The sequence below is a fragment of the Rhinolophus sinicus genome, linkage group LG06 (assembly GCF_036562045.2).
Source record: "Rhinolophus sinicus isolate RSC01 linkage group LG06, ASM3656204v1, whole genome shotgun sequence".
NCBI lineage: Eukaryota > Metazoa > Chordata > Mammalia > Chiroptera > Rhinolophidae > Rhinolophus > Rhinolophus sinicus.
The window spans coordinates 305,239-320,289 of NC_133756.1; the positions used below are offsets into that span (position 1 = coordinate 305,239).

The following is a 15,051-nucleotide window of genomic DNA, read 5'->3' on the forward strand; positions in this document are numbered from 1 at the left end:
CACTGCAGCATTGTTTACAATGGCCAGGATATGGAAGAAACTTGGGTTTCCAACTATGGATGAACGGATAAAGAAGAGGTGCTACATATATACAATGGAATAGTACTCAACCATAAAAAAGAATGAAATCTTGCCATCTACAACAACAGGGATGGACCTAGAGGGAATTATGATGAGTAGAGTAAGTCAGACAAAGACAATGCCATATGATTTCACTTATATGTAGAATCTAAACAACAAAATAAACAAACAAAATAGAAACAAACTAAAAGATACAGAGAACATTTTGAGGGTTGCCAGATGGGAGAAGGATTGGGGAGATGAGAGGAAAAGGGAAAGGGATTAAGAAGTATGAATTGGTAGTTATAAAATAGTCATGGGGATATAAAGTACAGTATAAGGAATATATAGTCAAAAATATTGTTAATAACTATGTATGTTGTCAGGTGGGTACTAGATTTATCAGGGGGATTACCTCATAAGTTATATAAATGTCTAATCACTACGTTGTATACTTGGAACTAATATACTATATGTCAACCATAATTGAAAAATAAAATTACTAAAAATATGAAAAAAGTTAAAAGACATTTTTGAAACAATCAAAAATGTTTCTGAAATCAGAAAATGGATTAAAATTTAGAAGACACCAAGGAGTCCTCGTTAATTTTGTAAAGCATGAGAATAGCAGTATTCGAGTGTGGTAAAAATGGCATGAAGCCTGGGGTTTGCCTTAAAATCTGAGTAATGGAAAAAAAAAAATCTGAGTGATGGATATATAAGGTTCATTAGACTGTTCCACCACTCTTGTGTATGTTTAAAGTTTTTTCACAATAAAATACTTTAAATTATTTAAGTTACTAAGTTAAATTATTAATTATTAAATATCAATGATTAATAACTTAAAAAGAATTCTTTTTAATTATTTTAAGTAAATTTTTTTTATCAAAAACAATATTAAGTCAACCATAAGACTATGTCAGTGGAATCCAACAGAATTCACATTATGTGCTACATTGAAGGTGAAAATTTGGGAAAGCTTTGGGGAAAGTTCTCTCACCCAGAGACCCATATCCAGGAACCACTGATGTCAAAAGGTACACAGTTCTGTTAAGAGCACTCCTATATTACCCCAGAGCAGCTGCCAGACAGACTAGTGACCAATTACTGCCCAACAGTCCACTGTCCTAAGATCCTGCCTGGCCTTGCTGTTTTATGTTAATGCTCTTTGCCCTCATCCCTGTGAAAGAAAAACGACACTTTTAAAGGAAGAGGGATGACATGTATGAACGCGCACACACATACACATACATACACACACACACACACACACACACACACAAATTCCTATTCTGGCCAATTTCATTTCAAAGAGGACAAGACTAATTCTCCTTTGAAAGAATCTGTCAACAGCTCAGATAATCAGATTGTTTTATAGGACGGGCCAAGTTTGTCAAAGTGTGACAAGAATTATATCCTCCTGGGGAAGAGACACTGACTACTTAAGCAGTAATTTTCCTCGTTTCTGAATGGCAATGGAATTAAGGGTCTGCCCTCTTCCTCTGTGTAACTCACCCCTCCTCCACTGAAGAAGGCTAACAAGACTGACTCCCCAGTGATAAAAGGACACGCTAAAAGGACATGTTTACTCCATGGAACAAGTTATCATCAGTAACAAGCATTAATGATATCTCTTTGAACAGTTTACATACATAACAAAATACAAACGCATATAACATAAATATAAAATAAATATGTGACTTCAACTGTCTTGACATGAAAATCAGTAAGGTGCTTACCTGAACTGGATTGACAAATTTGCCTTCGATCTTCATGATGCTAGAAGTTCCCAGATCATCTGGACTAAGGGAGAAAGTCAGCTCAGATTCTCTCTCTATAGGGATCTTCTCCAGTTTAAACTGAATGGTCGTGTTGTTCAGGATGTGAAAGGCTGGCGTGAGAGAGGGGAAAGGACAATCTGAACACACCAACGTTTACTGCACAATTGCCGGTTACATGCAGGCTACGTAACATAGAGCCCAGGAGTTACTACTCTTAGACCACGAGGTCCACGATGGAGTACAAACTTTGATGACTATGACTCTCCCAAGACCAAAACTCATAGTGAGCAGAGGCACAAGGTGAATATATATACAAAAAGAAACAATATTTTCCTGACATGCTCCATTTGGTGGCTTCAAAGTACGATATGGAAAACATCAATCCAGGCCAGGGTCTACATTAAGTTTCTCTTAGTCTCCCAAGCTGGCGTTTTCCAAATCAAATTGCTCATCCTTACCCAGCTTTCAGATACAGATTGATTCCTCTCAACGGGCCTCAATCAGAATCAAGGACAATGTAAGGTTCTCAGTGAACGACTTTTATCCCAAGCAGAGAAAGCAATCACTTTGTAAGTATGTAAATGAGTCAGTGAATTAATACTTGAGAAGCTAGAGGAGTTCTCAAAGGTATTCATTTCTTAGCCAATAAATAAAGCCCTGCTCCAGGGCGGCCCTGATTTCTGAGGATGCCAAGAGAACACAGTGAACTGTCAGGTTTTAACATATCAGATCGAGAACCCAAAGACAGGCATCTTATTCCTAGAGCCCTGTACTAACCCATTATAAAAGGTGGCAGAATATTAAAAGGAGAACATAACATCCACTGACTAAATTTCATATCCCATTGATGTCAATCCCGCCAGCTCTCTGGACTACAATATTTAACCAGGAAAGATCTACAGCTTAGGAATTGAAAAATCAGATGTATTTAACCAAATTAAGTAATACTCTTTAACAGAACCCACTCACTGAAAAATCCCTATGCATGAGCACTCACCCAATTTCAACGAGGGACACTTAGAAAGAAATTTCCAAATATGGCAATCAATGAAAAAAGTTAAAAACATCCCAACCTAAGGTGAAACCATCTATTAAAATTCCATTATGATGTCTTAAATATTACTGGGGATAATTCTAAAAGAAAAGGTTTTTGTCGTTGTTTAAAGCAAACTACACACGAGCTGGGCTTGGAATTTGAAACAAAATGAGACGTGATTGATGCTCCTCACCTTGACCTCTATGCAAAGATTCAAAGAAATCATGTCGGGTGAAATGAGCTTCCTCCTGACTATTCACACTGGCAGACCCAGAAGGAGGGCAAGACGCCCGACTTATGTCAGACCCAGGACCCTCTCTGCCTGCCAACTGGGTACAATTCAAAGAATATAATTTAATGTCTTTGATTTCCACCTGCAGACGGTCACTTCTGGATTGATCGTCTCCTGCCACAAAATTCTGGATGAATATCTGTCCCAAGTGTCCTACCAGCAACTCAGGGCTCCCAGGCTTCCGAGGGATAGAAACAACTGGTGATTCAATGTTGATGTTCAAGATTAGCTTTACAGTGTCGGAATGAGAGGGAGCCAGGCCGAACCCATATATTTCACTTTCTTCTAAGATAAAGGATTCCCGTGTCTTCCTTGGAGTTTCAAAGAGTGATACCATCTCACTGTACTCAGCTGTCTTGGTCGCTAAGACTGTGGTCACTTTGGTGGCTGCGCTTTTCAGCATACTTCGAAAATTTTCTTCTAGTTCATCCATGGACATTGTCAACTCCTTCAAAAATTTAGCAGAGTGGTTATAATGCAAGGACGCCATCTTGAGGTTGAGAAAACATTCCTGTTTCGACTTCTCAACAAATGTGAAACTCAAAGCTTCGTTAAGGGCTGCATCTTCCATTCTGACAAACACAGATTCAAAGTAGCCAATATCGCTGATGATGTTTTCATAGCCGATGGAATTCCCAATGCTGACAACATACTGGTTCTTAACATTATCTTGTGTCAAATCCATAAGCTGCAAACAGCCAAGAGAACCATTCATATCAAACGTGCTGCCCATTGAGACGTTAACTTTGGTGCCACCTATACTTGCAGTTGCAATTTTCCTGCCATATTTCTCTCCATTTGCCATTCCCAGTGTCCGAAGGAGCAGTAAGTTAAGTCTGTGGATTTCTACTGCAACCTCAGTGTTTTGCTCATATGTAGATTGGTAAGTTCCTTCTTCCCAAAAGCTTCTTTCAAAATCAGTCATTAAAGGCTGAGGACTCACATCATCTTTTTCCTTGGGAAAGGATTTTTGAAGAAAACCAATCAGCTCCACAATTGTCTCTGGATTTAGGATAATATCCAAATTATTCACCTGCAACGAAATCACCTGAAGAGAGCTATCCAAATTCATCGACGGGCACTCTGAACTCACAAACTGATATTCCAATTTAATCAGGGACTCTTGTTCTTTGGTGAGAACTCTGTCCAGTGAAACGCTAGTAGCTGATAGGTCGTTCGGCGTGGCAGCAGGAGTGAAGTGGACCGCACTGGATCCAGAGACAGGAGACTGGGCCCTGCTATCCCGGAGGCTTCCTGTTGGGATATCGAAGCTCAAGTTCTTATGTGAAGCCATCAAAAGGTCAAAATCAGCACCATATGTCTGCATGGTGTCCACCAGGAGTAAACCATGGACAGTTAGTGAGACTTCAGCATCGTAAGGCCTCTTCACAAAGTGAGCGTTGGTACCAAATACCTTGAGCACAGAAATGTACCGGCCATTGCTCTCCACACCAAGTTGCATACAGTTCACTTTAAACTCAGCCAGGAGGAGCTGTGACTCCACCAGAACCTCCCGGGTATGCTGCTCCAACATCACAATGCTCTGGGTTAAGTTCATGACGGAGTCTTGCAAACTTCCCCGCTGACCACCTTCGGGGAAAATCTTCTCTTTAATCTGAGTGTCGGAAGTCTTCATTTCCGGGGTGGTGAGGAGGGCAAAGCAATTCTTTAGGGCACATATTTTATCTTCATTGATGTGGATTTTTAAGTCTGGCAGGTTGCCTGAGAGCACGGCTCCAGGGTACTTGGGGTCTGAAGTATAAATCAATCGACGTTCTAACTGTAGGTGAACGTTGAATTTCTCGACCACGTGGGTTGGCCCCACATCAATATCCTGGACATGCTTCCAATTGTCCTTCACGTGTCCAACCATGATCTGGAGGTCCATAAAGGACAGGGAGTACCTCTCATACATCTTCGTGCTCAACAAATGTGCTTGAAGCTGCTCTTCACTGAACTCAACTCCAGAAAATGAAGGCGTCTTCTCCCCATTACTGCTGCTTGTCTCGGGGGGCGGGGTGTTGGGTGGTGTGGCTAGAGGCGTCTTATACTCATCATCACTAAACTGATTGTCTTCAGATGTGGACCCATCCCCACTTTTCCTCTTGGAGTCATCTGCAGGTAAAAAAGAGAAGATTCAAAGTCTATGTCTGCTCTTGCCTGCCTCTTTCCTTCAATGCACTAATTAAGAAAAGTAGAGAATCGACCAACTCCAATTTGAGAAAACAAATGGATGAAAACTCTAAGCATAATATTCTGTATTTACCATTTATTCAGTGTGAACTTAACTATTAATTTTGCAATCAAAACAAAAAGAGAAAGTCTATGAACATGAGAAAAGATGGAGACCTGCTGACATAGGAACACATGTCAAGGTACAAAAACCAACAACCTGTTGCCCAAAACGAAGTGCTTCCCCCCAATTGGAGCTGCACTGCCATGAGCTGCTATCGTCAACCTTTCTCACATCACTCTCCATAATTACTTGGTTACTTTTTCCCGTATTTGTCTATGTGTTCATTTTGTTCCCCCACTAGAATGCTCCACCAGAGCAGAGGTCTCCTCTGTCTTACTCAACACCACACCCCAAGTGCTAGATTGTGCTGGGCAGGCAGTAACTGCTCAGTACATCGTCATGTCCTAGCCGAGTCCATGCTCTTAGCCGCCCCCCTCCTTTACAGCTGAGCAGGGCTGAGACAACTACAAAAACACACGACTGGCTTTGGTCACCTGTGTTTCTGTTCCGTGTTTATATTTTATAAATTTAAGCACGTGCTTTCTGGAGCTGTGTGATCCTTTTCTCCAGATCTCATTTCCCTTTTAACAGTCCCTCTAGCACCAAACTTTCCCACTACTGCTCAAATCCTCTACCCTCTTCTCCTCTTTTGGGTCTTTTCAGTGAAGTGAAATAAAGTTGAGATTATTTGATAAACTTCCTCAATCTCTCTAACCCCATGAATCCTCTCTTTCTTCCCTACCAACTCAAGGTAAGCAACGACTTTCTTTTTGGCTCTAATAATAGTAATGAAACTACCTTCCAGGAGTCTCTTTTTATACAGGAGTCTCTGTAACATCCCTAAATAGATCAAACCTCTATTCCTGAAACTGAGTACTGAGAAACGATGTTTATTAAAATATAAAATGTCACATAAGACAAAACACACAATGAGATACTACTTCACACCCATAAAAATGGCTATAATTTAAAAGAAAGGCAACACATGTTGGTGAAGATGTAGAGAAATTGGAACCCTCATACATTGCTAATAAGATAGTAAAATGGCACATCCATTTTGGAAAACTATCTGCCAGTTCCTCAAACGTTAACCACAAAGTCAGCATATGACCCAGCGATTGCACCCTGACGTACACCCAAGAAGCTGGAAATGTGTGTCTACTATACAAAAGCCTATACATGAATGTTCACAGCAGCGTAATTCTCACTAGCTAGAAAGTGGAAACAACACAAATGTGCATCAACTGATGAATGGATAAGTAAAAGGTGGTCTACCCGTACAATGGGATATTATTCAGACATAAATAGGAACGAAATACTGATACACGATACAACATGGATAAACCCTGAAAACAGTACGCTAAGTAAAAGGAGCTGGACACAAAAGGCCACATATTGTATGATTCCACTGTTATGAAATGTTCAGAACAGGTAAATCCACAGAGACAGGAAGATTAGTGGTTGGCAGGGGCTGGGACAGTGGCTAATGGAGAGTGACTGCTGATGGGTTTAGAATTTCTTCTGGGGATGATGAAAGTTCTGGAATTAGATAAGTGACAGTTGCACAATTCTATCAACATGCAAAACCAACTGAATTGTACATTTAAAAAAGTATCTCAATAAAGCTATTATTACAAAAGCAACAAGTGAACTTTGGAGTTTAACCGCGTTAAACCTTTTCTTAAGCTTTACTTGGTTAAGCAAAGAAGGACAGACCAATCTACCAAGATGTGTTCCCATGACTTCACACTATACCTTGGGTATTTGTCAGCAGCATTCTTCCTAGATCCACAACAACTAACACAGGATTCTTGAATTTGAAATCATCAGGAAATATCACTTGAGGGGCAGAAATATCTAGTCGCACACTCCACCGCTTACTCTCCTCCTATAGGAATAAAATAAACAAGTAATCAAATAACTGCAATTGCTGAAACTGAACAGCTTGATAAGTCAGGCCTCAAGCGTTTCTGAAAGCACACCTAGTGTCACAGCATGACTTAATGGTCTATGGTAATACAGTGAAAAGTTTAAAACAAAACTAGCCAAATGCTTGAGGATTTAAAACACTATTAGCACAGGCAAAGTCTGATGTGGGGGGAAAGTTAGTAAATTACTGGTTTGAAGGTTTGTCGGTTCTTTGATGAGCCATGGTTTAAGAAATATCTTGTTTCTAAATTTACAGAACTCAATACCTTAAAGTATTGCAGAAATGATGGAACTCGAATAAACATAGAAATTCAAGCTTTTTTTTTTCCTTCATGGACACTGGTAACCATGGACTTCCGTGCCAAACTATCTTAGTGAGAAACATGAGCTTTGATATTTGAAATATTAAAAATACAACAATTCATGAATTTGTTACCTGTTCTTCCCTGCAACTAAGATTAATCTCAAGGTACGTAGTAAAAGCTAATTTGCATGTTATCAAAAGGAGACCACTTTTTCTAAGATAAGAGGATACTAATTGTAATTTGTGTTGAAATTCACATACGAAACCAAACAACAGGAGTGATGCTCCATTCCCCCACTACACACGCCTACACATTTCACTTAGAACATGCCTGCCATCCCTGCACTCCCGACTGGCCGACACTGCCCCAAGGAAGCCACACTCTAACTGCCCCATCTGTGGCACCTCAGCAGGGCACCTCCATGCAACTGTCAGAAACCAAGTTTTGCTGGGCTGTTAAGATGTTTCTTGGCTCTCCCTGTTTATGGCATCCTTGCGTCAGCTGGTCACTTAGCATCACAAAGGGACCATCATACCCTGGAATGAAAACCTGGGTGTCCATCTAGTTGTTTTTCCTTTGATAACAGTAAGTGAAAGGGGGTGCTCTTATTTACAAAACATCAGGTCCAGAACATGGAATACAAGCAGTTGTAAAAGATCACATTTGTACCAAATTTGGTACAAGGGAGGAACATGCGCTAATCAGTCACTTTTTGTGTGTGTGGGGGGGGTCTTTTACTCATTAAACCCTGACTGTAAAGGACATATTTTTTGCTAGCCAATAAAAATTTCATAGTTTTAATTTAATCAGTGTAACAGATATAAGCAGATCTACAGCAGGTAAAGAACTTGACAGAAAGAATGCCTGCCCCTTGCCCTGCCCCCCAGGAGTGTTCACATATGCCCACTTACAATGAAGTCGCCCACTAGCAAACGATCAAGAGTTTGTCGGATTTCTGCCTTGGTCTGCATCTTCAGTTTGTTATATTGTCTTCGGGCAGCTTCAGCCACTCTCAACTCAAGTTCAGACTGATAACCAAAACCTGCCAAGATTGGAAATATAAGAGTCAAAACTTTCAAATGGCTGGGTGGAAGGAAAAACTGCAACATCTGTTCTCAACAAGAATTTCCACCAAAGCTAAACAACAGTCTGTACAACAACAGTTCCTTACTCTAGCCTGACCTGGCACTACATAGGGTAACAGGAAAGAAGCAAAAATGGGTGAGGGACAGTCGTGGGGAGAAAGGCAGTACGCGAGGGAAGGGAACCAAAGTGACTACCGTGTTTCCCTAAAATAAGACCTAGCCGGACAATCAGCTCTAATGCGTCTTATTTTACTGTAAGACTGGGTCTTATGTAATATTATTGTATTGTATTGTTTATATTATATTATATTATATTACATTATATTATATTACATTATATTATCCTATCCTATACTATGTAATATTATATCATACCATATCTGGTCTTATAGTAAAATAAGACCAGGTCTTATATTAATTTTTGCTCAAAAAGACACATTAGAGCTGATTGTCTGGCTAGGCCTTATTTTCGGGGAAACACAGTAGAATTTCTCAACCTATTGTCTGAAAGATTCCAAACCACTATATTTCAAAATCCTTAAAAGCAAGATACTGCACTGAAAGAGAAAATGGAATTTAGAAGGAAAAGCCTTCTAAATTCTATCAGTGATGGAGCAATGAAGTCAAGACATTTATGGCTACCGTTTACATGAAAAGACTCAAAACAATGGACCCAACATTAAAACAGCTTCATTATTATAAAGAGGGAGGGAAGGGATACATTTAGCAAAGTAATGTTGTTTTATCAATTTCCCTGTCAACAAACGTTCTTCTGCACCTACTGTTTCAAATCTGCTTGGGGAACAAAGAAAGGCATAAATAAATCAATGATGACATGGGAGAGGGCAGTGATGAACTCTGCAGGGTTTAATGCTACACCAAGCAGGTAAAACTGACCACTGATCCCGTGTCATCTACAAGGAAATTCTTGGACATGCCTCCTAAATTCACTGGTGAGCCAGGGAAACCACCATCCTAATGGAATAGGAAGTATTAAAAAATGTTTGCTAAATGGAGGCAAAGAAGAAGAAAATATTTAAGGATACTGATCGCTCTTGGAAAAGTGACTTTCCTGGGACCCACTACTTTGATTCAATAACGAGGGACAACCCTATTTACTCACTCTGCAGGCCTCTCCTGCTACTACCAAGTCACCTGAATATGTAATAACCCTTCTCCAGAGCACCAGAAATGACAGGAAAGATGTCTTGAGAAAGAAACAAGATCAAACAAACAAAAAAGTTAACCTGAGGTATGAACCTTTCCCTTGTAGAAAAAGTCTGCTACTTTTTTAATAGCCTGGGGATTATATATGATGTTCAAGGGCCTCGTGCTGACATTCAGCCGCCTCTCGAAATGGCTGTGCACTGGATTTCTCTCGTACAGCATTTCAAAAACTGGGTCATCTGGGTCCGCAGCTAAGGGAAAGAACCAGAGAAGGAAAATGGAACACAACAAAAGAACAATCTCCTAATTCTTAATAGACCCGGGAAGAATTCTGGAGAAAAGACATTTCCTCATTTCCCAATTAGTTCACATTTATGCACATTTTATAAAATAGAGAACCCAACAAGGATTGGCCCTTAATTGCAATAGGAATTCTCAAGACCAGTTGTTGTATTTGCTCCCATGAGGGAAACCAAGAATCCGGATGCCCTGCGAGGTTGCCCCGGTTACACACGGGTTAACAGAAAGCTTCCAGCTGCCTCCAAGTCAAACATGGATCCACACAGCCAACCGCTGGGCACAGAACAGGACACACCGCCTCTTTACTGCTGACCAAGACTACCAATCTGTAATCATCGTATTTTTCAGGATTCGTTTTAAGAACATATGACAAATTACCAGGGTAACGATCACTTCTGTCTGTAGATGGTGTTTGGAGACCAAAGGACTGTGAGACTCGGCCAACTTCTTTTTGCTATTAAACACACACAAAAGGCATAAATGTCAGGGGGAGAGGGGATGAGTCACCGCACACACACACACTCCTGTTTTACCCTATGGCATCACTCTCACTCAGCACAATCAAATCAGAACTCATTAGGTATCACCTCACTGAGGACTTGCAGCCTGATCCCTCCAGTTTGTGTCTTTTCCCAACCTAGTAAAGCCACGTCTCTTCCTTTGTACTGACAGTGTGCTACTTTGCATTCAGCACCTTTAATGAATGATTACTAAATGAATATTAAATGTGTACAGTTTTTCAAACTTTCACTTGGCACTCCCACCCTCTCCACAATTCACACCACACCCCCCCAAAAAAAAAAATTACGGGCAGAGTAAGTGGCTAAATATTCAATTATTCTGACCATATATTTGCCAATTTGATAAGATCAAAGATCTTCTAATTAAGAAAGGATATTATATATAAAAATTAGCATATATATAATTTGATGTGATTCTCTTTTGGAACTCTGGAGGGATGAGAGCTTCTATCGAGAGACTAAGGGTCAGAACGCATGAAAATGACTGTCAGATACAGAGGAATTCCAAACATTGACTTTGAAATGCAGAAAACAGTGGTGCTTATGGCATTTTCTTCCAAACCAGAGCAAACTAGTCCATGGTGGCTACAATACAGGAGAGGAAGAAGGCACTGCCATAAATTCCGCCAAAATTTGCTCTCCAACGAATCCAAAACACTTATCTAACTCCAGTTTGTTTTTATTCGGTCCATCTGTCTCAAGATGATCAAATGTCAAAATGCATCAAGTTAACATGACTTATTGCTTGCCTAAAACAGACCAGAGTTCACAACACCCTAGATGGATTCACCAGCCCACTGTTGTACGTACTGGATTAGGGAAGACCAGAAGAGGAAACATAGTCCCTTCTGTGGCCAGGTCTCGAAGGAACAGTCCACCCAACCGGACTGACAGCAAAGAGGAATTTCTTCGAGGAAGAGATTCTGCTAGAAGTTTCACATCTATAAAACAATAAATGTAAGAATTGATATTGACAGTATGCCGAGACAGCCTAAAGTGTTATAAGAGCAGTAAGTATACTATTTGACAGAGGACTATTAGATAGCATGAACAATTTTTCCTTGAAGTTAGAACCAAAAAATCCCTATCTACCATGTTTCCCCGAAAATAAGCCCTAGCATGATTTTTCAGGATGACATCCCCTGAGCATAAGCCCTAATGCGTCTTTTGGAGCAATCCTTAATATAAGACCTGGTCTTAGTTTCGGGGAAACAAGGTATATATCTGTCTATGTACATAAACCTACTTATATAAATATATGAGGAATATTAGACACTTCCTAACAGAATGAATTTTAAACAGAGCACTTTACAATTAAGTTCAAGCAATCCGCTAACACACACTAACTTTACAATACCTCAGCTCTCAAGATTACAAGGTCAAACAAACTGGCATTTTTCTGGTCATTTGCCTTTAAGCTACACTGAGAAACCTCAGACACGAGGCTACTTTATGGACTGAAGTAAACATACTTGGGAGATGTGAAAACCAACAGCCGGGTATTTATTTATTTATGCACCTTTAATTCAAAGTCACAAAAAGAAGTCAAATACAGTCAGTCCTCATTACTGGCAGATTCCTATTTGCAAATTTAACTGCTCCCTGAATCTGTAGCCCCAAAATCAATACTCGCGGTACTGTCGAGGACATGGGCAGGGCAGCCAAAAGTCAGAGTCACCTGACGTGCACATTCCTATCAGAGGCTGAACAAAGGAACACTCTGCCTTCTTGTTTCAGCTCTCGTATTGTACACAGTGCCCTTTTCATGGCTATTTCGTGCCAGGTATTTTGCATTTGTGCTTTTTGTTGGGGATTTCATTGTTCAAAATGGCTGGAGTATCAGGCTAGAGTACTGGCTCACATTCCTAAGCACAAAGAGCTGTGGTGTGCCTTACAGAGAAAATATGTGTATCAGACAAGCTTGGCTCAGACGTGAGTTATACCGTGTTTCCCCAAAAATAAGACCTAGCCAGACAATCAGCTCTCATGTGTCTTGTGGATCAAAAATACAAGATCCAGTCTTATTTTACTATAAGACCGGGTCTTATATAACATACAATATGATGATTAATATAATACCAGGTCTTATATTAACTCTTTTTTTTTTAAGATTTTATTGGGGGAGGGAAACAGGACTTTATTGGGGAACAGTGTGTACTTCCAGGCCTTTTTTTTTCCAAGTCAAGTTGTTGTCCTTTCAATCTTAGTTGTGGAGGGTGCCGTTCAGCTTCAAGCTGTTGTCCTTTCAGTCTCAGTTGTGGAGGGTGCAGCTCAGCTCCAGGTCCAGTTGCCGTTTTTCTAGTTGCAGGGGGCGCAGCGCACCACCCCTTGTGGGAGTCGAGGAATTGAACTGGCAACCTTGTGGTTGAGAGGACGCGCTCCAACCAACTGAGCCATTCGGGAGCTCAGCGGCAGCTCAGCTCAAGGTGCCGTGTTCAATCTTTAGTTGCAGGGGGCACTGCCCACCATCCCTTGCAGGACTAGAAGAATTGAACTGGCAACCTTGTGGTTGAGAGCCCACTGGCCCATGTAGGAATTGAACCAGCAGCCTTCAGAGTTAGGAGCGTGGAGCTCTAACCACCTGAACCACCGGGCCGGCCCCCTTATATTAACTTTTACTCCAAAAGACACATGAGAGCTGACTGTCCGGCTAGGTCTTATTTTCGGGGAAACAGGGTCATGCTCTGTTAATTAATTGTAAAATGCTCTGTTTAAAATTCATTCTGTTAGGAAGTGTCTAATATTCCTCATATATTTATATATGAACGTCAGCCATACGTTCGATATTAATAAATCAACAGTATATACTGAATCAGGTGTCTTTAATGCAACCACACATAAAACAAGGTTATGCATGGATCGGCTGATGAATGATACAACCAGAGGCTCCCAGGCACCTAATCCTATATCTCCCCTAGGGGCAATGATTCAGTATTCATAATTTCAGTCTTACGGCAACTGTCTAGAACGACCTCAAATAACGTGATTCGAGTGGACACTGGCACCTAGAGCGAGCACGAGCACCACCACCAGGTGGTTCTCTGCGGGCAGTACCTGAAAATTCGAGCTGCATGAACGCGCTTTCGTCAGTTTGAGGCGTTCCTGGCTTCTGGTGTAACAGAGTCACGGTACCTCGCTGCAACTGCAAGTTCAGTTTGGCAAAGACGTGATCTCGTTTTGTATACGTGTTCATGCAAGAGGCATCCGCAGTGGGGTCAAAAAACTCCTCAGTGCCTGAACGGGAGGCAGAAAAGCCATGCGACGCTTTAAAGAGCACAACCATGCAGGGACGCTGATCACAGTCATGGTGACACTGTTGAACTATTTCCCCCTTTTTCAGAAAAGAACTTGGACTGTTTTACTCACTAATGTAAAACAACCCCGACTGTTTTATAAGGGCTCTTATCAGATTATTACCAAACCAGGAGGACGTTAAGATTCATGATAAAGGACAGCATAAGGCAGAGCTGCCCGATACAGTGAAATGTCTGCATCTGCACTGCCCAAGACAGTGGTCACTAACCAAGAGTGGCTCCGGGCACTGCTGGCACATGTGGCTCACGTGGCTAGGGCAACTGAAGAAGTGAGTTTTTCTTTTCTTTAATTTTAATGAACTCAACCTGAAACAGCCATTTGTGACTATGGATACCATACTGGACAGCGCGGTCTAAAGAGTGGTGCTGGACTGGTATTCAAGCGGCAGAGTTTAAAGCTTCTGAATTTGCTCAAATTTAGTAATTTACAATCGCCGTCACTCAGATTGATCCGAAACTGTACTAATATTCAAATTTAGTAAGAGAGTTGCAAATAAAGTCTCTCTCAGAACATCCTCTCTCTGCCTCACTGGACATGAGACAAACTGTTTTACAAACGTCTACTTATTTTTTATTTGAAATTTACCATGGGCCGTTTCACAAATAACTGATGAATTGTTATGAATCAAGCGTCTCCCTTCAGTGCAGCCCAGGGGGATAAAGTGAAGGCCCACTCCCACCTTACCCAGGATCTCCTCAGGCATCCACTGCTCGTGCTGCTCTGCTGACAGGCCCTCGACGGGTCTCCCTTCGGGGGTCTGCTGCCCAGACCAGCCCCCCCAGCCAGGAAACCAGGACTGAAGGTACTGCAGCATGCCGCTGCCTCCACCCGTTTCGGGGTCTCCAGGAGAGTCTCCTGGAGAATCAAATTGAGGCTCTCGTAGGCTCTGCGTCAATCAACAATGAGCAAATATGAGTACCCAAAGCCAGAAAGAAAGAAGTTGTGGTATGCCACGGAGGACTCTGTCCCCACAGAAGCATAAGCACATCAGAACTGAAGCACTTTGCTAAGTGTGCTGGGTCTG

The 15,051-nt window shown here is 41.2% G+C and overlaps 1 protein-coding gene across 12 annotated transcripts in view; it reads right to left on the reverse strand.

The window, feature by feature from the left end:
• VPS13D (vacuolar protein sorting 13 homolog D) overlaps positions 1–15,051 on the reverse strand; it is a 236,404-nt gene that overhangs the window by 199,221 nt on the left and 22,132 nt on the right. For 10 of the 12 annotated variants that reach the window (XM_074334030.1, XM_019756290.2, XM_019756289.2 and 7 more), the window contains exons 12-20: positions 14,712–14,913; positions 13,767–13,946; positions 11,523–11,653; positions 10,570–10,645; positions 9,972–10,142; positions 8,551–8,681; positions 7,161–7,293; positions 3,071–5,284; positions 1,800–1,951 (exon numbers count right to left, since the gene is read on the reverse strand). In XM_074334030.1, the coding sequence (XP_074190131.1) occupies positions 1,800–1,951; positions 3,071–5,284; positions 7,161–7,293; positions 8,551–8,681; positions 9,972–10,142; positions 10,570–10,645; positions 11,523–11,653; positions 13,767–13,946; positions 14,712–14,913 (3,390 nt within the window). Of the gene's footprint in view, positions 1–1,799; positions 1,952–3,070; positions 5,285–7,160; positions 7,294–8,550; positions 8,682–9,971; positions 10,143–10,569; positions 10,646–11,522; positions 11,654–13,766; positions 13,947–14,711; positions 14,914–15,051 lie in introns of those variants that run through there. The other 2 variants (XM_074334034.1, XM_074334035.1) reach the window with 2 other exon arrangements.